A 25,848-nucleotide genomic window follows, 5' to 3' on the forward strand; every position below is an offset into this window, starting at 1 on the left:
CTATCTCCACCATCTATTCCATCACCTGGTCTATAGCAGCACCCAACTGTATATTTTATTCTGCCAGTCTCAATCTCACACCAAATAGCCTCAAATGAGCTCCTTTCACTATCCTGCAATACAACTTCAATTCTCCTTGGCTGCAGTTCATCAGCTATCATCAATAACACCCCTCCCCCCATTTTATTCTCTCTGTCCCTCCTAAACACACTATAACCTACACATTCTATCCCACTAACTATATCATCTTTCGTCAGCCATGTTTAACTAATGCCAATAACCTGTGGCCAGGAGGAGCCAATCAAGGCCAAAAATTCTTCCTTCTTATTCCTAATACTCCTGGCATTAGTATACATGAAATGTAGTGATCCCTTTGTCATCCCACCCTTATCTTGATGCGTTATTCTAAATGTCCCATTCCCATTTTTTGTCCTTAGTGCTGGCTCAGGTACATTATATACATTTTTACACTCAACTGTCTCACTGATGTCTGCATATCCACTCCCCCTCCCATCCTTGGTAGTTCTAGTTTCCCTAGTTCTGCACATCCATTTTCACTTCATTCAGCAACACTTTTTCCGGTCTTCGCACACCAAGTCCATTCAAATGCAGGCCATCCATCTTGTATAAGTCCTTTAGCCCATCAAACACATTCCACACGTCCACGAATTCCACACCACACCTTCTGCATAACCTGCGCATAATGTCATTTGCGATTATGGCCCTCCTAAAATATCATTCCATGTAACTGAGCTATCTCCCTCATTACAACCAACTCTTAGTATCATACCACTATTCTTTCTATCAATACTTCTACTCTCTGTCTTAATTGTGTCACATTTAATCTATCTTTCAATCAATCTGTCATTACTATTCTATCTATCATTATTATATCACTTAGTTTTAAGCAAAATAAAAATTAATATCATATTGAAAATAAAAAATATGTAACAAAGATTTAAAAAGAATTAAAGTTGTGCAACTTTTAGAATGAAGTTGCACAACTTTATATTTATACAGACTCAACTGTATAAATCATTCAAGAAAAAAATGAGACTTTGAAAACAAGAACCAAACCTTGGAGTCTCAGTGGCAAACTCCAAAGAAGACATTGACAGATTCTACTAGAGAGGCATGTAGTGAAGTCATCGGCAGACAGAAAAAACCACACCTCAGTAGTGGATACAAGAGGTTAAAGAGGCAATTTCTGAAAAAGAAGGATGCAGATTGAAAATTCCTAGCGAATAAATCAGCAGAAAAATGTAGGAGAACTAAATTATGAGTAAAAGTAATTCAAATAAGTTATTGGAAGACTGTTGTTTAGCTATAGATAAGAATACGAATCATGAAGGTGGCAAAATATTTTCTAGGCTATTGAAGAGCATTTCAAAATGGAGAATACAATACTGAAAAAGATCAGAGATAATATCAAAACTGTGGACATTCTGGATATCTGAAGTAATTAATTTGAAAATTATTAAATGTGGTAAGCAGTAAACAAATTACTCCTGTAGTCTCTACAAGTGTTCAAGGGTACAAGTCAGCTATATATAACCATTCTATTACTAAATCAAACATTCAGTATTTTTTTTTTTTTACTTTTTATTTTTATAGCACAAAAAGGTCTAAAATTAACAAAATTGCTGCAAGTATAGAATGTAAATGTATCCAAGGTCATATAATAACGAACATGCTTACACTAAAATAAGTGGACATCCATATCCACCATAGCACATCTTTAGAGCAGTTGTTATACCAGGAATGTTACTATTTCCAAAAATGTTTAAGCATTCCTATAACAGAAAAATAATAGTAATAAAAAAAAAATCAGAAATTAAGTATAAATTAATTAATTAAAACAGTGAATCCTATTTTAAAAACAAATAAGTATGAAATAGTAATAATGCACACACACACACACACCTGAAGATACACCAAATTAACTGTGAAGCATTAATTTTTAAATGATATTCATTTGCTGAAATACACATTACTTACTACTCAAATAGAAAAAAAAAAAAAATACAATTAGAAAGCATGAAATTAGTTTCCATATTTTTACAAGCAGTACAGAGAGGCATTTAGATAAAAATTAAGAAACTTTCAGCTTTTATAAAACTATTTTAATTAAAATTAGGAATTTAAATGCCTAACTACATCCTCTTGTAAAAAAAAATTGGAAACTAATTTCAAGCTTTCTAATTGCATTTTTACCAATTCATTATGTTTTATCATCATCATCCTTCCTTCTGTCTAGTGTTTGCAGTCCACATACTTTCAATCTATCCTCATAATCTCAATATCATCTTCATAACTCCTCTTTGCAGCCTTTGCACAGCTTCTTTTATCCCTATGCAACCGAGGAGACCAAATCTGCACACAACAGTCCAGGTTCAGTCATATCAATCCCCTGCAAAGAGGCAAAATGACTTCCACATCCTTACATGTCAATGTTTGTTTCAAAATTGCAATTATCCTTGGAGTTGTACTTGCAATTTTTGTTATGTGATATTTGAATTTCAACTTTCTTCTTCTTCCTTCCCTCCTCTTTTACCTTGCAGTGTCGAGGATTTTTCTACACTTAACCACTACCATATCAAGGATAAGGTGGTTAGCCCTCTGCCTCCTGGTATGTCTTATTTCTATAGATGCATGTATTCACGGGCTAGTTTGCCTGTTTTAGGTGGACGAAAAACTCGAGTTTCCAGGTGAAAAAAAAACCTTATCTCCATATGAGACTAGCTAACTCACCTTTAGTCGAAAGGGACCAGATAGAGGTTGTTCATGTCACTGATGGGAATCGAACCCAAGTCTTTCTGACAAAGGGCTTCATCCATACTGACTGAGCTAGGGAGGCTCAATTTCAACTTTCTATCCATCATAACTCCAAAATCTCTAGTCTCGTCAGTTATGCCAAGCATAACCCCACCAATATAATATGCTGTTGGATATTGCATCATACCAAAGCGCATAATTGGAATATACACTAACAAGATTCCAATCCTATATTCCCTGATTTATGCAACAGCTTTTCATGTGCTATCCTATCAAATACTTTAGCAACAGTATCACAGTGTATCCATTCTCTTTATCCAACTCAGCCATAACATTATCACAAAACACATGAACAAATTGACATCACCTCCCTTTAATAAACCCATAATGTTCCTTGCAAAGTATATTTTGATTGTGCATTCATTCCTGTATGTGAGTTCTTACCAACTTCTCTTCTAAAATCCTAACAATTAGTAAAGAGATTGCACCACCCTTGTGCAATGAGATTATTATAGATTCTTTTCATTCCTGTGGAATCTTTCCTGAGCTAAGACTCAAAGTATGCAAACAAGTCAAGATCCTAGCCAGTCTGGTTGAGCATTCCTTTAGCATGCATGCTGACATCCAATCTGTCCCAAATGCCAAATTCTTATCCAGGTTATGCAACAGATCTAGAACCTCATTCTCATGCACCTTTACCACTTCAGCCAATGCAGTAGTAGTAGTAGTAATAATAGCAGCACTGTGCACTATAGTATATACACAAGTTAACACCAGGTGTTTGTACCATCTGCATTTAAATAAAGTTCTTTCAGATTCATTCCGTCTTTTACTTACAGCATAACTATGAAATTCTTATGACTTGCCTTTAGCCTGTGCAGCCAATTTCTTTTCATATTCCAACTTAGCTTTCCATAAAATACTCATAACTTTTCTGGGCTGAGCTCTATATATTTCATAACTACTCACTGATATTCTCACAATATTCCAAATCATCTTACAGATCTCTTGTTTAATGAGGTCATCCACCCATCCATTTTACTCCCATTCTATTTGTTCTTTGAACTCTAGGGACACATCCAGATATTGCCTCATTTAAGCATCTTTTCAAAGTTCCCATGCACTGCTATTCCATGGTATCAACAACTGATACCATAGATCCAAAGATAGTATTTTTCTGTTTGTAATAATATTCATATTTGTAGTTCAGTAGTTTATAGCCTGTCCTGATTGGAACATCCATACATTCAGCTACTTTCCAAGTCAATACACATTATGATCACTGTCACCAACTAGTGGCAAAATGGTCATATTCTTAACTGAGACCCCTGATGCTGTGATCAAATTTAACATTCATTGTTCTCAAGTTACTTCTTTCACATGCTTCTTGAGAAAGTTGTGATGCAACAGCTCAATAAATTCTCCTTCATTCTTATTATTTTTTTTTGATACCCAATCGATATCTGGATAATTCTCCTCTGAGTATGGCAATGCATTTCTTCATATCCATCAAATGAAATGCCAAGCCTATAGCAACACCCTGCCAAATGCTTATTTATTTAGTCACAGAATTTGTTTACAGTAGTATAGTTGTATGTTGAAAAACATTCACATTCATTAAGGACAGTCAATGATAGCAGCCATTCTTATCTTATGAAAAATAATTCATTTATCATATCAGCTGTGTACTGGAGACAGGAGGAAAAAACTTATTCAAGAAGATTATTAATCTTCTTGATTATTCAAGCTTTCAAAGATTATCCTCATATTTAGTGTTTAATACTATGGCTACTCCCTCTTTTCCCTGATTGTTTTTGCCAGAGTATAACACTGTGCATTTATCGCTTAGAAAGATCCCCTGTTTCTATCTTCTTTGTTTCAGCCATGCCTACTATGTTGATCTCTGTACTTATTATTCTGCTGGTTCCATTTCTTTTCCATGGATGCTTCTTACGTTGATAGTAACAAATCTTGAACTCTGTTGATGTTGAGTTGGGATGGGTTCTGGAATTTGTTCCAGTAGCTGACTTTTCACTGTTTGTCCTGATTCCCTGAGAAAAACAATAGGGGTTGTTTAACTAGGCAACACCCGAGCTGGAATGAAATTGTCATATTGTACCATCATTTTACAATGTGGTGTAAGCCAATAAAAATACAATTTGGTCGGCTAAATCCCAAATCATTAACCCATCCTTGTTCATTCAGCATCCAGATAGATACTTAACAGGGTGCACCACAAGAAAGTGAGGACTGAACATTGGATCAGAAGTTCAAGTCAGTTCTCCGCATTCTTTAAAAGGCTACATGGAGGTCTCCTCCCAGTTATACGTTCGACCCTTAAGCACTCCATAGTTGTTTTAAATTTAAAAAAAAAAATCACTGTTTTATGATTTTTTACATTTCTTTTTTGGTCCTATTTAACTAGTGTTCTTCACTTATCTGAATATTATAATACAGTGAGCTCTCAATTATCAGAGATACAAATGAATGAACCTTTATTTAATTGTTTATTTTTTAACGGTATATATTAGAACACAGAAAAATAAGTAAATAATTAATTTATTAACTTATTGCTGATATTTCACTGGTAACCAGCATAACCACCATCAATGCCATACCCTTCTCAACAATATGGCATTTTAAAAATGCTAACCCACAGAGTGAAAGCAATCTGTTCCAATGACAATGCGCTGGCTGTTGAACTGGCTCACTTACGCCATACCTTCTTGGCCAATGGCTATAATCCCCATAAGATAAACAAAATACTAAATGCTCCTAAGAAACCCCTCCCACTATCCGCCACAGAGAACTATAACAAAACAGTCACCATCCCATACATTAAAGGCACATCCGAAAATATTTCAAGAATTCTTAATAAATATGAACTACGCACCACATTCAGACCATGTGGCAAATAAGCAACCCTTATCTGCTCATGCAAGGACAGCATTATCCCTTTATCACATCCAGGTGTCTACGAAGTACCCTGCTCATGTAAGCAAGCCTACTGCAGTCAAACATGAAGAATTGTGAACATCTGCATCAACGAACACAAAAGATACATCCGGCATTATCACTATGGGTATCCAGAGAGCATGGTCTGCTAAGCCTGATCATGCTCTGGATACCCCCTGCACACAGGATCAACTGGAAGAACACAAAAGTACTACACAGAAGCTCTTACAAGTCAGAGAGATTATTCTTAGATGCAACAGAAGCCCTGAAACACACTCCAAATCTCAACAAATATGGTTGTATAAATTTGCCTAAAATCTGGGAGACAGTCATCTTAAGAAAAAACTAGTACTGGTTTTTTTCTCTGTTTAGGATTCTAGTCTTATGTGATAGCTGCAATTTTTTTTTTTTTTTTTTTTTTTTTTTTTTCGGATAGAGAGTGCCAAAATCAGGACTCTAGTCTTTGTGTTGCTGCTACAATTTTGTTTAACTAGTCCGTTGATTACACCATGTTGTTATAGTCTTGGGTATTGTGACAAACTGTGTTATTGTGCTCTGAAGATGCGGGTTATAACACCAGCAAAATATCAGCAATAAGTTAATAAATTAATTATTTACTTATTTTTCAGTGTTCTAATATATACCGTTAAAAAATAAACAACATGTACGACGAACACATAAGTCTGTCCACTTCATTTAATTGGTCAATGAATGGGTTAGTGTGTCCACTGACTTTTAGTACATCATGTAATTGTACTTTCAGTTATACAATTATACAATCCTTCAATTATCCAACCAGCAAACTGCTCTCTGAGAAAAATGGGCTGATTTCTCAGTGGTTGGTTGTTTGGATTCATCATACATTACTTTTCCAGAAAGGAGATCTGGGTTGAAATCTCATTTAAGATCAAAGAACTTCAGCATTAAAGAAAGAGCACTTTTTTTTTGACTCCCCCCCCCCACCTCTAGGTTGGGAGAAGGCAAAAGGTTTCTCTTTAGTGCAATACCCAACTTACATATTTAGTAGACATGGCAGAACATGAACACATCTGAAAGAACACATCAGACCTGATCACATTATTCTGCCTCATCATCATCATCAAATTCCTGATATATACCGTCAAGAGGTGTACAGGATATGATAGTACTACATGAAAAATTACATCATTACCAACTTTCTATCTACAATTTTCCTCCAAATCAGTCTGTTACCTGTCAAGACTCCAAACTATTCTGCCTATTATAACTAAAACAATTCATTAAATTAAAACTGAAAGAATTGTAAGAAAACAAAGTTTATTCATGAAATATCTTCATGAATAAACTTCATAATCAAAGCAATTCCTTTCAGATGTGCATAATACTATGCATTTTGGGAGGGAGGGCATCACTTGGATCAGTTTTGACCTTTGAGGTCTTATCAGTGGAAACCATATACAGAAGAGAGACCAAGGTTGAATTAATGAAGAAGTCTTATTTCCAATATACATCATCAATTTTCTGTTATGTATAGTCAAGGGGTATTCATGCTACTATTATAACTATTATAATAATGCATACTTAATTATGACACTAGGTAATTAAGTATACATTATTAATCTCCTATCCACAATTTTACTCCAAATTATCTACTAGCAGTCTATTATTTGTGAGCACTCCAAAATTGTTGTGTCTAATATTTCATGCTTTTAAAGGCACTTCTGACTAAATTAGTCCACCTAGACCTTGGTTTTCCTCTAGGTGTCTTTCTTGCCATCTTGGCATCAAACACTTGTTTTGCCAAACCAATGCAGATTAGATCTGCTTATACATTCTTGGATGCTAACAATGTCAAGTTCCTTTCTAAAACCTTCATTTTTACTAAGATTCTGCTACTGATGCCATTTGTTCACTCCCTAATTTTCACAGAACTCTCATATCTATGGTCTCTAGTCTTTGATCAAGTGCTTTATTTCTAACCCAACTCTCAGATCCATAAATTAAAACTTATAGGAACACTGTCTTGTATAACTGCTAGTTTGGTATTATGGCTAATTTCTCACTTATTCCATATAAATTTATTCAGTTAGCTACCATACCATACCATCTTTGCTTATTCCATTGTTTATTTCCAGATTTAACTTGTCATCTTTACTAAAAACTGTGCCTAAATAGCAGAAATATTTTACTTGTTATATAGGCTCTATAGGCTCCATTCAGAATGCAGTTCATGTGTTCAATGTTTCAGCCTATTTTCATAGTTTTGGTCTTTTTTATTGATGATTATCATGCAAAATTTGTTACAGCTGCTATTCAATTTATTTAGAGAATCCTGGAGACTTGCACTAGATGTGTTTAGGAGTAAAACATCATCTACATAAAGCAAGGAGCTAAGTTTGATATCTTCAATTCTAATGCCACTTTCTTCCATAATATGATCCATATAGATGAAGAATAACAATGGAGATAATGTGCATCCTTGTCTCATCTTTGATTTTACATCAACCATCTTCCTGTACTTCCAAGATATGCTATAACACCCATTCAAATGTTTATAGACCTCTATCATATCACCCCTCTTTCTTCTGTTAAGCAGAGTCTGTAATCCACATATTCACAATCTGTCCTCATAATCTAATAATATAAGAAGGGAAGGTGATGATAGTGATTATAGTGGAGAGAATAAAAGAATGAATCATCTGAAAGAAAATGTGGTGAAAGACAGGTTGTTAACTGATCTATTCTCTCTTCGGTAATGAGTTAAAGATTTTGACTTGCTTCCCCATTGTAAGAACATCATTCAGAAGTTGGATGTGATCTGCATTTTCTTCATATTTTTTTTTTATTGTGAATCCTACTTACAAAAGCTTATTATAAATTTATAAGCTATTAGTATTAGTACTGTGGGTAGGAAGGCTAGATAAAAGTCCTATTAAGATGTTTCATATTTGGTCTAGAGACTAAACATGAAAATTCTTCAGGTGACTAAAGTCCTCCAAATAAGCAGAGTGGCAGTCTCACAATGAAATTCATCTCTCACTTAAAGACATTCACAAATATGGTGGGATCTAAACCTAACAGTTCAGCTAATGTCTTCCCCCCCCCCCCCCTACAGTGAGTAGGCAAGGATGTTTCAGCCCCAACTAATGTTTGGAGACTGAGTGGGCAGTTCAATCTCCATTGATAGCCAATCAGAAATAGCTGGCCGAAGACTATTGCTAATTTTAAGCAGCATTCAGTGAAGAGATGGCTAACAAGTGTTACCATCTTGTGGTCCTTAACCCTAAGAGAATATTTTAATATCTGAAATAATGGGTTCTGTAGATGATTTTCTTAAGTTTAAAGGGTCAAATCTATAAACTGTTAATTTACTGATATTGAGGAGTGATGCTATTTTTTTTAATGACTCCTACCCATGAACATTACTAACATAACAGTATTAACCTATAGCAGATTACTCTTGTGAGTGGACTGAAGTTTTTTTAAAATATTTTTTATTTTAACATAATCTGGAAACACTGCTCTAAAGATCAAACATGGAACTTTCTGCCACTAAGCTACTGACCCAGTTGCAGAAGGCAAAATACAGACCATAACAGGCCTCTGAATATATACCTTGGAAATCTGCTAAGAATGATAAAGTGCAACTGCTTGATAGTTTCAAATTTTCAAATTGTTTCAAAAGTGTATGATGTAAATAAAAAAATTCTACTGTTGATCTGCAATAGTAGAATTCATGTTAGCTATTGCTTATTGATTGATAGGTTCATTTGTAAATATAATTTGAAGATTATTATTTGGCTACGTTTTCCAATTATGTAAAGAGATTTTGGCATATATATAAGTACATTATAATGTAATAAATATTTAAAAAAATATGCTAATAGGAGTGAGAGAGAGAAAGAATGACTACAGCCTTGCTCATCATTAACTTATATTCATTGTAAATGACTTATTGAAAAATCAACAGAACTCTCTTCCTCCACAAATTCCCCCCTAAAAAAAAAAAAAAAAAAAAAAAAAAAAAAAAAAAAAAAAAAAAAAAAAAACGGAACAGTGCAATAAAACTTACATGCAGGGAGACTAAAAAAAAATGTCATGCATCGTTGAAAGGTATAAGAAATATACCTCCTTCGAGTCATACCAAAAATTAATTACCTTTATCAGCTTACATGAAGATGCTCTTCACTTAGATCAGTGGTTCTTAACCTTTTTTTGCCTGACAGCCCTTTCAACTTTTTGTATGGCCTGGCACCCCTACTCAATTTTATACTAGGTTAATGAACTCAATAAGATAATTATAATATATTATTAGGCAAACCTAAATTATATTTGAACATATTTGAACTGATAGTTAATTAAAAATTAATGACTTCGATACAAATTAATTTTACTCAAAAAAGATGTAAACTTATTGTATTTAATAAGCCAATCATTAATAGCTATCCTGAGCCTGATGAGATCCTGCTAATTTTTCAATATTAGGTTCAATGTTTGACAAACGAAGTCTGAAATCTCTTTCACTTATTTGCAATCTATTTTGCTGCTTAGCTAACAATTGCAACATGACGTTGAATCCTTTCTCGACCAACTATGAAGAAGGAAAAGCAATGAGCAGTAATTTTATTTCTTGCCAAAGCTGAGGATACTTGCATTGCATGTTCAGTCAGAATCTTTCATACATGCTGCTGAAATTGTATTTGAGCTTCAAAATCTTTTTTTTTAAGTCAATAAATTCTCCACACAAATTTGGATGAACAGAAGTGGCATCAGAAAGAAATGGATTTATGACCCAATTGGGTATTTTAAGCTCATCGAAGTCTTTGAATCTGATCATCAAGTTTTCTTTCAATGTCAGAAGATGGGAACAATAACAATCCAAATCTGTATCTAATATCAAATCATGATCTATTATTTGTAGACTACTTGGGAAATGCAGAAATCTCGTCTTGCAATTAAGTCCAGAACAATTTTTAAATTTAGTCTTTAATTCACAAACGTACTCCACATTCTTTTTTGCTTTATTTGGATGCTTTTTTCTTAAATGCTCAATCATTCTTGAAGGCTTCATTCCTTTGTTTCAGAAAGTTTTTTCACATATTAAGCACACTGGTAGCTCATTATTTATAGATGGAATAACTCCATATTTTAATTATTCACTTGCATATTGATGACACTTTCTTTTTTTTTCACACATTTTAATGGGCTACAGTGCTTCACAATATCAATGAAATGCACCACATGATAATCACTGGCTAGATGTAAACTGCAAACCAGGGTTGTAACGTGGGCATTAGGAAAAGTAGTAGATAAAGCTAATAATAGTAGTGAAAGTGAATTCTGTTAAAAATAGCCCAAATTAATTATTTTCATAATTAATTTGGGTTATTATTAAAATGTAGAAAATTTAAGACCAAAAAGTAGCCGAATTACTTAACTTTCAATGTAAAAATTCTAAGAAATAAGTAACAACTAAATTTGAACAGTATTGCCTGATATACAATATAAATAGGGATGCTAGATTAAATATGGAATTTTTGCTTTTTATTATATTAGTAGTATTATAATACTTACAGCCCCCTCCCTCAGCATTCACAGCAGCTCGGGGGGGAGGGTGCTACCACCCAGATTAAGAACCACCAACTTAGATCATACTAGGGATATCCCTAGTGTTTCCAATCCAATATCCCTTGATCTGCAAACTAACATGCTTTGGACAAAGTGGAAGAACAACTAATATCCATCTAAAAAGAACACAAAAACTAGCTTTCCAGATTAGAAGAACAAACCATGACCATGGATACAACTCCCTTTTATACAAAGGCAGTTATAAATCTGAAAGACTATTTTCTAAACAAATTCAATTACCTTACATTACCAAAAATATGGAGACAATCATCTAGCAATCTTCAGCTAAATTTAACCACTGCACAGATACAGAGCACCAGTTAGGACTGTAGGATCCTGCCTTCTTGCATGCTAAGTGTATATCTGTGTGCCAATAAAAATGCTTCGATGACAGGATGATACAGCATATAAATTAATAGCTAAATAAATTTTGTTAGTTAATTATTATCCTAGATGCATGTTTGCCTCTAAACATCAGTATGAAAAACAGACTTTAAATTATTCAATTTAAACAATTTAAGCCATTTCAGTTTTTACACACACACACACACAATGTAAAACTGTCTTTGCTGTGTGTGTGTCAAAATTAAAGCATTTTAATAGCTTTAACCAAGATCTTAAATTTTTATTATTATTATCAAGGCATCCATGGAGTCAAAAGACTCATCTTGGGAGGTTGTTTATAGGAAACACAAAGTTTATCATACCACTCCTTGAACCCATTGACCATTTCCGTTCCAACCACTCTCTCAAGCAATGCATTCCAAGGTTCAACCACCCTCCACGCTAAGAAACTACTCCTCACCCTCTTGTGCACAGCCTCCTTTCATAACTTCCAGGGATGGCCCCTTATCATTGCTGCTCCTTCCCACCATTCCACCAAGTGAAAGAACTCTCCAATGTCTATCCTGTAACTGCCTCTCGACAGTTTAAAAGTCTCGATCATATCACCTCCCCTTCTATCCACCAAACTCTGCAGTCCACATTCCCTCAGTCGATCCTCATAACTCATATTGTACAGTCCTGAAACCATAGCCTCTGTACCCTTTCCATAGTCAATTTATCCCCTTCAAATCTTGGAGATGAAATCTGTGAACAATAGTCTAAGTGTGGTCTGATCAGGGTCTTATACAATGGAATGATAACTCATTTATCTCTGCAGGTCAGCGTCCTTCTCAGTATTGCAGCAATCCTCTGAGTTACCCTCACCACCTTTGCAACATGCTCCCTGAATTTCAGTTTTCTATCAATCATCACCCCCCCCCCGATCTCTTACCTCCCCCATACCTCCTCCAATCGGGTATGCATCCTCCCATCAATGAATCCCAAACCTCAAGACTTTACATTTTGCTGCATTGAACCGACACCCCCCCATTCATTTGCCCATCTGTCTAGTTTATTCAAATCCTCTTGCAGGACTGCCACATCTGCACTATTACTGACAAACCTTCCCAGCTTCATATCATCTGCAAACAACTGAATGTCCCCTTGCAATCCATTGACAATATCATTGATATAAAGGTTGAACAATATGGGTCCCAGTACTGAACCCTGTGGAATACCACTTGTAACCTTCTACTTCCTTGATAATGTCTCACCATACACAGCTCTCTGATACCTATCAGTCAGCCAATCTTGAATCCATTTGACTAACCTGACATTTAAACCCATGCGCTGCAACTTAAATATCAACTTATCATGTGGCACCCTGTCAAATGCCTTTGCAAAATCCAAAAAAATGGCAGTATATGCCTTTCCCTCATAAACTGCTCTTGTCACTTTATTATAAAAAGCAATCATATTCCTAAAGCAAGAGCACCCTTTAACAAATCCATGTTGATTCTCACAGATAACATTACCCTCATCTGCCCAATGCTGTATACAGTCCCTCACTAATTTCTCCAAGACCTTAATAACTACTGATGACACACAAACAAGCCTATAATTAGACACTTCCAGTCTGCTACCACCCTTATGCAGTGACACTAGCTTACCTTCCTTCCATTCCCTGAGTACCTTTCCCGCAGCCAGACTTTTATTAAAAAGCCAGGTCAACGGAGTCAGTTCTTTAGCACATTCTCTCAAAACTCGTAGTGAAATACCATCCAGCCCGGCTTTACTGGTATCCAGAGTACTCAGTATTTGGAACACACTCTCCTCTTGCACCTCTAAACCTTGAACCTGCCCTATCCCTCTAGTATTAAAACCTCCTCCAGAATGAAATACTCTAATAAAGTACTCATTGAACAACTCCACTATGTCCTCTGCATCAGTCACTCTATTCCCATTTTTATCCTGCAATGTCATTCTTCCACAATCGTTTCTCCACCTACTGGCCACATAGCTAAAAAATTTCCTAGGATTTTCTTTGGATCTTAGTGCCAATCTCTTCTCATATTCCAGTTTTGCCTTCCTCACCATTCTGGTCACTCTCCTGGCCTGCGTCTTATATTCTTCGTGTATCTGTCCTCCACCTCTCTCTTCTTATATCTCTTCCATAATCTCTTTTTCAACTGCAGTTCCTGTTTGATATCATCTGTCATCCACTTTACACCAAATTGTGTCCGCTTCTTCACCCATGGAACACAGCTTACTATTGCTGCTAACAAATATTCTTTCACAATTTCGCAAGCACTAATGATATCCTGACCTTTCAATTCGGCCCTCCATGGAACTGCCCCTAGTTGATACCTAAGACTATTATAATCACCTGCCTTTTAATTCCACATACGTTCCCTTTTCTTTGATACACCTGCATATCTGTTTATTTTCCAAGTCAAAACCACATGGTCACTCTCTTCAAGTGGTGGGAGGGATGTCATCTCACTTATTATCAGCTCTTCTATGACCAAATCCAAAACTCTTGAAACTCTTGTTCCCTCTATTACATGCTGCCAAAGACATTTGTCCCTCAAGAATTCCAGAATTCTATCCCCTTCTTACTACTTGCATTTTCCTCTTCCCAGCTTATATTGCTATAGTTAAAATCTCCCATAACAATCATTCTTCTTACACTTGCCAAGTTCAACTGCCTAAACATCTCCTGGTTCCCACCCTCTGTGCTCCCTGGTTTATAGCAACACCCCACTAAATATCCTGTCTTGGCCACTTCTACCTAACACCATATGCTTTCAAAACCATTTGTCACTGCCAGCACCGGCGCCTAGTATTTTTCTTGTGTGTGCGATTAATGTTCAGTGTCTTTCCAAAAAAGTTTTTTTTGAATAAAGTGTGAATAAAACGAACAGGAAATGAAAAACGAATGAAAACCGCTTTACAGTATAATGTTACCTATGGATTAGTCCTGTTTATACAATTTTTTTTACACGGAACTCAACAATTAATCACACGTTGATTTATGATATATCAAAAAATAAAGAACTATTTTAGGTAAAAAAAAAAAAAAAAAAAAAAAAATTTTAGGTATATTTTCATAAATTTTAATCAAAAATTACAGTAATATAATCTGGTCCTGGATACAATTTCAGAATTTATTTGTTCATTTCCAGGAAGATGTGAAGGGGCCTGAACGGAAGATGACGTACATTCATAATTATATGTACCATTCTGTAACATTAGTTGTTCGTTTAAATTCTTATCTCCTATTTTTTGACATCTTTTAGGTGCCATTTCTTCTGTGGCACCTGTGTATATTGCACACTTTGCACACGCCAGGCCTGGTCACTGCCTTCCAAAGACTTCACTCTTAGAGGACATAAGTCATCACTTATCATAAGCAGTACTCCACCACCATGTTTTCCTTTCCTATCCTGCTGAAAAATGCTGTACACTGCCACTTCAATTCCAGTTATTATATCATCCTTAGTCAACCACATGTCAGAGATCCCAATAATCTTTGGCCAGATTGATGCTATCGGCACCACAACATCTCCTTTATTTTGGATACTCCTGGCATTAGTGTAAAGCATAAAAATGTCACTGCTTCTATACCTATCATTGTCCCCTCTCAACCCCCCCCATGGGGCTCAGTGTTACCTGATGCCGCCCCCCCCCAAGCACCCATTCCCACAAGAGGCCATCCCCTGCTACCATCCACCCTGGGAATTCTAGTTTCCCTGCATTGACACACTGACTCGTTTAGAAAACAGCACAATCTTTCCAGATGCCTTCGTCCTTCCTCATTCAAATGCAAGCAGTCCCTAGCATACAGTTCCCTTCCGTCCTCAAACGCCCTCCAAGCATCCACGTATTCCAATCCTCTCTTCTCACACATTCTGGCTATTATGCGATTCAGTATTGCTGCTCGTCTGGTCAGCTCGTCCCTATCATACCTGGGCAACACACACACACACACACACAATCTTCCCTCTCTGCATTTTCTTTTGCACAACTTCAAGCAAGAATCTCAGATCTCTTGCCGCCCGATTTACACTGCCTCTCAAGTCATTCATGCCCACTATCACAATCATTTCATCCATCCTTTCACCCCTCTTAATTGCCATAGTAACATTTTCTATCATCCCTCCAGGCAAACACACCTCTGGCATCCTATCTTGCACACCAGAGATCATTGAGTCTCCGTACATCACACCTCAAACCACTCTGTTCCATGATTGCTCACCTGCATCCCTCACTCTCTCTCCTCTAATCCTTTCTCTCTGTGTTCCCCTACTTATCTGCTGTCCTCCCATCACTCTGTCTCTGGTTCCAGCACTCCCTCGCATTCTTCTTATTTCCTCTCTCTCACTGTTTCCATTCTCCTCTCCTCTATCATTTTGATAACTCTCTCTCACTCCCTCTCTTCTACTGTTTCCATTCTCTCCTCTTCTATCATTCCCATATGGCTCTTTCATTCCCTCTCCTCTACTGCTCCTATTTTCTTCTCTTCTAGCATTCTCATACCTCTCTCTCTCATTCCATCTCTCCTAGTGTTTCTATTTTCTCTTCTAGCATTCCCATACCCCTCTCTCTCATTCCCTCTCTCCTACTGTTTCCATTCTCTCCTCTTCTATCATTCCCAAAACTCTCTCTCCCCCCTACTCTGATTCATCTTGCATTTATCTCTTCCATTCTCCTAATCTCATCTTTCATACTTCTCATCTCATTCACCAGACATCCCACCTCCTCTTTCAGCTCATCTCTCTCTCTCTGCAAGTCAGTCACTCTTCATCCAAATTCATTCTCCCAAACAAAACCATCTCCGAAACTTTACAGTTACTTACGCCTTCCACACTATCAACTATTATTTTCTCATTCATATTTTTTTCTTCATTCTCTCCTATCACACTACTCGTCTTCCGATATCCATTTCCCGTTCCAGCCACATATCCGACTCCCAAGATGCATACATCACACAAAGCCCCTTATTACGTATAATAGAGTTCTTAAATGGCAGAGGACTTGGTGACACGACATTTGCGATTACAGCTGAATCCGCCATCATTCCTTACTGCCGAGGAACTACTAAAGTAATTGTTAATTATATATAAATGCTATATAAACACTGTATTATATATACACACACATACATACATATACGCACACACACACACACACACACACACACACACATATATATACACACACACACATGTATATATACACACACACACACACACACACACACACACACATATATATATACACACATGCATACCCACACACACATATATATACACAGGTATCCCTTGCTTACACACACACACACACACACACACACACACACACACACACACACACACACACACAGGTATCCCTTGCTTAGCACGGTTTTGCTTAACGCGGATTTGATTATCACTGCAAAATTAATTGCGGCAATCCCTTGATATACATGGCAAGAGTTTTGATTAACACGCCTTTAACCCTGAGGAGCTCGCAGCTGATCTGAGAGATACAAGCAAAATGTTTAATATAAATATTCTTACACAATTCATTGTATAGCTTGGAGGTCATGGGTAGCTGTGCTTTCACATGTTATGAGTGATATTCTGCACTGTTTTTTTTGCTGTCAGTTTGGTTTAACACATGTTATGTAAAAGTTTGTGATATTTGACAGTAAACTGTATCTGAGATATACCACAACCTCCGATGTCAGTACAGTAGGTTTAGTTTTTTTTTATTCTTTGTTCAATAATTTTTAGATTGTAATTGAAAATAAATAAACCATCATGTATTAAAATAGAGAGCCAAAGACTTATTTATCATACATGTCCTCTAGGAGATGTGCTTTACATTTATGGAAAATACTAAGGAAAGTGATCTGGAGCTTACTCCACCTTTACTACGAGTTGCCTATAAAGTTATTTATGCTAGCATCTGACGAAACTTTTAGTTTCTATATATTCGGCACGAAATTCTAGTAGTTTCTTTTTTTCGTTTGAAATAATGTTGGATTCAATATCCACTTAATTTGTACCATCATGTATTATATTTGAGGTATTTTTTTCTTTATGTTTTAATGCTTGTTTGCTGAAGTATGGAGAGTCGTTTTGCTTGTTATCGTAGAATTTATGCCGATAAGAGAAAAAACTAAAACTGCTCAAATGACTCTTGATAACTTCTTTTGATAAAAAAATTGCAGTAAATAATGGAAATACATAATACAAGCATTTATTAAACACTTACTTTGCATTCATTTTTTATCTTTCCTAAAAGAGTACCACATAAAACAAATTATTAATACAGTAATTGATCATGGATGAATTGTAATTTTTACCATTGATTATTAGATTTGATTAATGCGATTTTGATATACGTGGTAACATCGAGGGATTAATTAACCGTGTTAATCGAGGGATACCTGTATATATATGTGTATATATATATATAAACGTTAAATGTATACATACATATATATAAACGTTAAATGTATACATACATATATATAAACACTATATGCATCTATACCAAATATGAATAACTTATCTTTTTTTTCTGCTGCCAATACTCCCGACTTTAACCTTGCATTCTCGGTAACTCAAAAATAACACAATATCTAGCAACAAAACTCGAAAGCAGAACCACCAAACAACACTTGTCACTGAGAAAAAAATGGAGCACAATTCACAAAAGAATTCACACTATACACCTTTTATAAAATACTTTTTTTAACAACAGCTCAAATCCACAGCTGCGTGCTTCAGTGACGCTAGCGCCTTTTAGATCTCGATCTTGCATAAACTTTTTTTAAACTGTGATTTATAACAATTAGATGACGAAAACATCTTCAGCTAATAAAGTCTTCTCAATTCTTACAAGCTGGGCTAATTCAGACAAACCAGAAGATCTAAAAAGATTAAATTAGAACCACCTTTATGGCTAAGTTATGAGAGTGCCATTGTATAAGAAGTTAATCAGTCCATATCTGGATTCTTGGACATAAATGTGTTAACCTGGATATCTGGAAGAGATGAACTAAGAAAACGGTCTCAAGACTTTGGAAGGGAGATTAAGGGAATGTGTGTTATAAATAGAAGAGGGAGAGATATGACCAAGACACAAGTTGGCGAGAGAAGTTTCAGATAGATATAGAAGAAATATTGAACAGAATAATAGCAAGGGAAAATGAAAGATAATCCCTGGAAAAACTGTATAACTGTTATGTGAATAAAGAAGTAGCAAGTATATTTTTTTGCATGGAAAGTGGTAAACAAGTGGAGTGTGCTGCTAAATTGGGTGGTGAATAACCCAATGTTCGATGTGTTGAAAGTGAGGCATAATAGTTTTGCCTGCCCACGGCAAGTTGTAATTCCACACAGGCTGGAAATACATAATATATATATATATGTTATGGAAATATATATATATAGTATGTGCTATATATACATTTTAAATACTTACTAAGAGCACTGTTAGATTAATTTTGAAAGCAATTGTATCTTCTTTTAGAATAAACTTCTGGAAAATTGATGCTTGAATAAAAGCATTGGCCTGAACACATTTGAAATCTTCTACTGTAACTTTTAATCCATGTGAACTTGCAAACACCGTGGCTGTCTACGAAAATAAAGGATAAAGTATTTTACTTAATAAGAGTTAAAATTAAATTAAATATAAGAATACTTTTAGTAACAAGCATACACTTAACTATTAATTTAAATTATTTCATTCAGTGAGAAATAGCATGAAAAACAATTAACATTTCTTGATTATGATTAATATGTATTTTGTTCATAATATTATGTAGATGTCACTTGCAAATCAATCCTCACAGAAGTGGCATTTGCTAATTGGCAGCATAGGCAAATCACTCATCTCCAAGCATTCAATTTGACCGAAAAAGAAACACCAAGTCAAGTTTTATATGTACTGAGTCAGGTAAATTTCATTAGAGATCAGTACAATGATGACTACTCATCTAACATGCCGCAATGCTTAGACACCAGAATACCAGCTTACCAAATATTATTCCCTCACTTAATGTTGTATAGATAGCTGAGTACATTCTTTCATGGCTAGAAACAGGGCTCTTTTGCTAAAAATATCTCATCAAATTCGCAACAAAAAAGCTATTCTTTGCAAAAAAAAAAAAATCTTAAATAAATCTTAAATCTTAAAAAAATCATTAACAAAATTATATTCTTCTGCTCTTAATAAACAAAACAGCTAGCTAGTGCTATAATGAAAAATGGTTTAATATCAAAATATTTTATTAGAATATACTGATAAATTCAGAGGCTAATATGGAAAACAGTTCATAATAGAAAACACTCTTAGTGAATTGCGACATTTTTGTTCTGATGCAAGGTTGCATTACAGTCAGTGGAGAATACATCTGCAGTTTGTTAAAAACAAACTGCAGATGTATAAACAGAACAGATGAGATAATTTCTGTTCTGTTTCTCTTGTACATAATTCTCCCCAAATGAAATAAATGATATGAAACATATTTTTTCCCTTCCAAGGCTTATTTTACAATTTCAGTAAAAAGGAAAAAAACAACAACAATACACTTCTTTAAAAATGTTAATAACAGCAGTATCTAAGTTACAGTCAGAAAAATGACTCAACTGCTTGGTTAGAGAGACCGACTGAATTCCATAAAGAACAATAAAAAAAAAAAAAACATTATATAGTCTTTTAACCAAAATTAAGTTATGTCTGAGACAAGGATTGCAGGAAATTAAACCTAAGAGTGCACATTTTAATAATAATACTACTATGTGTAGTTTACGTGGCTATATTATTATTAAGAGAGACCTCCAGGGAGTTAGAGACTCATCGAGAGAGGCCATATACTACACATGCCAGCACTCATACTTCTTCTTCGTCTATGATCTCTTATGCTTTTAAGTGTCAAGATTTTGCCAAAGAGATTTCCGTGCTCTCCTGTCCAAGGCTTGTTCTTTTGCTTCTTTCCAATTAATTCCCTTCTTTTCCAATTTTTCTTTAGTTTCCTTTTGCCAACCTTTCCTAGGCCTGTCTATGTTGCTTTTTCATATTTTCTGGCTTTCATATACAGTTTTGGCTATTCTTCCTTCTTCCATTTGATTAGGATGTCCAAACCACCTCATTTGGGCTTGTGTTATGAATTGGTTCAGAGGTGCAACTTGAAGGCTGTCTCTTATAGTTTGATTTCTTATTCAATCTAGTCTTGTTTTTTATGCCTCTTTCTAAGATATTTCATTTCAATTGTTTGTAGTTTATTTGTGTTTCTGGTTGTTAAACACAAATTTAAGACTCGCAACTGTATGTTAATGTTGGTACAAACGCTGAACGGTACACTGCCATTTTGGTATTCTGGCTAGCTTCCTTCTTATCTAGGAGTGAGCCTTTCATTGCATTGAATAGCTTTGTTCCCCCAGTTGTCAATTTCTGTGTCTAGTCTACCATCTTCTTGTGTATATGATCCAAGTATTTAAAGGAGTGAATCTGTTCCAGTTGATGGTTCTCTATTTTTTTTGTGTGTGTGTTTTGATTGGTTTCTAGATATCATCATTGTTTTAGTTTTATTCATAGTCATATTTCTTTTCTTTGTTTCTTCATACCAAATGTCGATGTTGTACTGCAAATCTTCAGCTGTATTTGCTAGAATCACTACCAGTGGCAGCTGGTGAAAAACTTTAAGTAGGGGTGCTGCATATACAAAATAAAATAAAATAAATCTTTTTTTCCTAATCAGTAACCAATTTATTAATAAATAAATTTACATATTAAAAAACTGCTTGATTAAAAATATTTCACCCTCACCATGAACAAACACCAATAATAAAAGTTTCGTATCTCACAAAAATAATGCGCAAGCATACGCTGCGATCGAAACATGCAATCACAAGCGCAAATATCGGTGAGACTGACTGCAATTGGTAGGATGTGATAATATCAACACTGCATTAGATCGCAGTGTATTTGTTTTGTAATCTAAAGCATTAATCAAACAATTTTCCAATTATTAACTATTCAATCATTGTCGATTGAATAGTTAATATTGTCGAAACATAAGCTGTAACCTTTAACATGTTGTATTGCATTTATATAATGTTGTAAGCATTGTTATTATTTATAATAACAATGCTTACAACATTATATTTATTATTTATAAACAGAAACAAAATTTAAAATTTTAATTTTTTTCTTGGGAGTGCTGCAGTGTCGCAGTGCTTATATATGGGACGCCACTGATCACTACATCATCTGCAAAAGCCACGTGTGAAATCCTGGTTTCTTTCAGTTTCCTGTATCCTAGGTGGAACTATGTCATCAGCAAATAGCTGTATGTCGCTTGTCAAATCCTTCCCAATATCATTAATGTACAGATTGAATAACAGTGGACCAAGCACAGTTCCTTATGGTGTGCCACTAGTAGTTACCTTAAAATCTGCAGACTCACATCCACCATACACCAATTTTTGATATCTGTCCATCAGCCATCCTCTTATCTATGTTAATATTATATAATAAGAACCCATATTCTCCAATTTATGCAACATCCTACCATGCTGTAATCTGTCAAAAGCCTTAGCAAAATCCAAAAGTATCATGGTATATCCATTCATTCTGCTTGTCTAGTTCAATGGTAACATTGTTATAGAATGTGAACAAGTTGCTAAAATATGACCTTCCCTTAGTAAACCCATGTTGCTCATTGCAAAGTAGAGATTCACTGTCAATCTATTTCTGAATCCTAACCAATTTTTCCTAAATCTTCTTCACCACCACCACCCCTGAGATACTAATTGGTCAATACTTGGATAAATCAGCCTGTACACCACCCTTGCAAAATGAAATTACCATACCTTCTTTCCATTCCTGTGGAATCTTCGTTGTTCTCAGACTCATATTAAACAACCTGGTCAAAGGAATAGCCAGTTCAGTTGAACACTCTTTTAGCACATGTGAATATATCCCATCAGTCCCTATTGCTGAATTCTTATTCAGTTTGTGCAACAACTCTAATACCTCATCCTCATACACCTGAGTTTCTTCATCCCATGAAGAGGTAGCAGTGAGCTCAATATTGCATACACCAGGTTGATAGCTATTAACAAAATGGGCACTAGTTAGTTGAACCACCTCTTCTGCATCTGTAATCCTCACACCATCTGCATTTAGAAGTTATTCTTTCATATTCATTCTTTCTTTTACTTGTAGCATATCAATAGAATTCTTATGGGTTGTCTTTAGTACAGAGACGGTTTCTTTTCATACTCAGACTTTGCTTGCCATGCAACAGATGTGAATATCCTAGTGCCTGCTGCTTATAATTTTCATAACAGACATCACCATTACGGTATCAATGTAACGGACATCAATGCACATGGTATTCCTTCCCCATCATCCTCTTCTTACAAATCTCTTGCTTAATAAGATTACACATCTATTTGACTCCTACTGTATTTATTCTTCGAACTCTTGGGACACATTCTGATATAACATTATTTAAGTATTGTTTAAATGCTTCCCATACACTGTCCATATTCTTCCCATTCAGCAACCGATCGCAATCCACTGAACTCATTATATGTCTCAGTTGGTCATAATTTCCTGTTTTGTAGTTCACAGCATGTAACCTTTTCTGAATGTACATTCATAAACTTAGTCACTTCCCAAGTGAGTACTGCATGATCACCAACCAGATGCAGAATATTTACATCTTTAACAGAAATGCCCTCTGACACTATAATCAAATCTAACACTCTTTGACTTCGAGTTCCTCCTGTCACATGCTGATTAAGGAAGTTAATTAGGAGTCCAACGACTCCAGAGGTGTCAAATATTAATAATTAGTCTCCATCATGATTACTCTTTTTGCACTCATTCTGTTCATTTTGGTGATGCATTTCCTTATTGCTAGAACTGATCCACCAGGCCTGTAACAACACCCCACTGTGTAACTGATCTTGTTAGATTCCACCTCATACCAGATGGCTTCAAACTCAGTGCCACATGAAATACTGTTAGTAGTAATACTACAATCATAGGTCTCTAACTGGATTCAAGTCATCCAATATCATTAGCAGCATGCCCCTTCCTCTCCTATCCTCTCTATCCTTCCTAAAAACACTGTACCCTTTACACTCGATACCAATTAGTATGTCCGATTCTGATAGCTAAGTCTCACTAATACCTACCTACAATCGGAAGTTTCGACATATTGACCATATCAACAAACTCTACCCCTTTGTTTCTGATATTCCTAGCATTCATGTACAGACATAATAATAATCTACCTGCATGTTCTTTTGTATACACGTCTGCAGTCTGCATGACATAGTTGGACAACTTGCAGATCTCTATTCTTCTCTAGTGCCTTATACATGTAGACATCTTTGCACATGTTTGATGGGTCTGAACCAGACAAACACAAAGTCGAAATCATTCTCACCTCATCAGCATTTCCCTGATAAAATCCATTCCCATCATTAACACAGTTATATAACAAGATAGATGCTGTGTATATAATATATATAAACTTACAATTACATGTGAGCGCAGAGAGAAAATTTCTGAATTACCAATGTTATGATGAGATCTGCAAAAATATTTGAATTTTACAGTAAATATTTTTGGAAGCTTTTGAAAAAATTTTGCCAGCATTTTTAATGCTTCTTTCTAAGAAGCCAAGCACTTCTAATAATAGAAAAGTAAATTTTTTGATCTACTTTTAAACTATTAATAGGCTTACATATTATAAATAACTACACTGATCACTGAACTGGTACTGTGATTAAAAAAAAAAAAAAAAAAGATAACGGAAGTTCAATGGTAAACTTACTACAACAGCTGTATATCCAATGATTTTTTTGTGAAATTAGTTCATTCTTAAGTGATGCTACCTCTCACATGGTGACATTCTTCGTATTTTCCCTCCTCTCCCAAGTCATTTTTAAAGAAAAATTTAATATGCATAGTTTTAGTTTTATCATTTATAGTTTTTTTAAAAAAAAAAAAAAAACCTCCATATTTTCATATTCTGAAATCATAATATAAATCAATTACTGTTGTTTATATTCTGTAATTTTCGAATAATTTCGCGATTTTCTTCTCATAAAGAACTTTTTTTTTTTTTTTGGAATGCGATTCAATTCTCTAGATTATTTAATTCTCTAGATTATAATGATCTCTATAATAATATTCCGGACCATGCTGCCCTCCTTCCTTAAAAAGTGCAACTGCATTTCCTTAAATGCATTTCACTTTTCAGTATTTTGAATCATCCTATGAACTTAAATTGAAGCATATACATATTATCTTAAAGGGGGGGGGGGGGGGAAATATATATATATATATATATATATTGTAAATTGTAAAAGTTGGCTAAATTTTGTCTTATAATAATCACACTTGTCGCGTACTTCTTTAAAATGGATAGCCTTAAGTAGCTGAGAAACATTTCTTGCGTCGTCTATGTTAATAACAAGAATGTATGAATCGCTGTCATCGCTTTCCTGGGTCTGAAGACTTTGCGGCATCTCTCACTACAAACACTAGCCATCAGATATTTACACGAAGAGAACAAATTGTTAATTTGAACATCTTCTATTACTCAGCTGTTCAAACTAGCGGTTAAAGAGAATCTCAAGTACGATTGACAATTGTTCATCATGATAACCCTGAATAGCTAATAAAATATACCAAATACGCCTGATACATTCACATCCACACGCTTATAGATTACAATACTGATTACAAGTTTAATTGTGGCGTCTCTCAATCGTTCTCCGATTAGTGCCCCCTTTAGACATTAACTATCTGTCCCCGTTTCCTTAATAAACTATTAATATTAATCTTATCTAGATTTAAAAAAAAAAAAAAAAATCAGCTAACGTCTATTATTATTCAACACCTCCAGGGAGGCCAAAGATACATCGAGGGAGATGTGTGCCAACCGCATCGAACGATTGGTTCCCTTCCAACTACTAACCGTGCTCAAACTTACTTAACTGAGCCATTAGTAGCAGAAGTTCTACCAATCGACCAACCTTTGTTCCCTTATAGGGCGATTTAATAATAATGATAATAATAAATTTGACAAAAAACGAAATAATTACGCAAATCTATTATGAATCGAATCCAGCATCAAAAGGATATATATCAAAAGCAAATGGATGA

At 35.1% G+C, this 25,848-nt stretch overlaps 1 protein-coding gene across 1 annotated transcript in view; it reads right to left on the reverse strand.

Moving 5' to 3' along the window:
- Rad1 (Radiation insensitive 1) overlaps positions 1–25,422 on the reverse strand; it is a 106,803-nt gene extending 81,381 nt beyond the window's left edge. Inside the window, exons 1-3 of the mRNA XM_090390680.1 lie at positions 25,092–25,422; positions 19,138–19,293; positions 1,699–1,793 (exon numbers count right to left, since the gene is read on the reverse strand). Coding sequence (XP_090246806.1) covers positions 1,699–1,793; positions 19,138–19,293; positions 25,092–25,208 — 368 coding nt within the window. The 5' untranslated portion in view covers positions 25,209–25,422. The remainder of the gene's footprint in view (positions 1–1,698; positions 1,794–19,137; positions 19,294–25,091) is intronic.
- Between the last annotated feature and the right edge of the window lie 426 nt (positions 25,423–25,848).

The sequence above is a fragment of the Typopeltis vanoorti genome, chromosome 1 (assembly GCF_054136105.1).
Source record: "Typopeltis vanoorti isolate ZY-2024b chromosome 1, IOZ_Tvanoo_1.0, whole genome shotgun sequence".
NCBI lineage: Eukaryota > Metazoa > Arthropoda > Arachnida > Uropygi > Thelyphonidae > Typopeltis > Typopeltis vanoorti.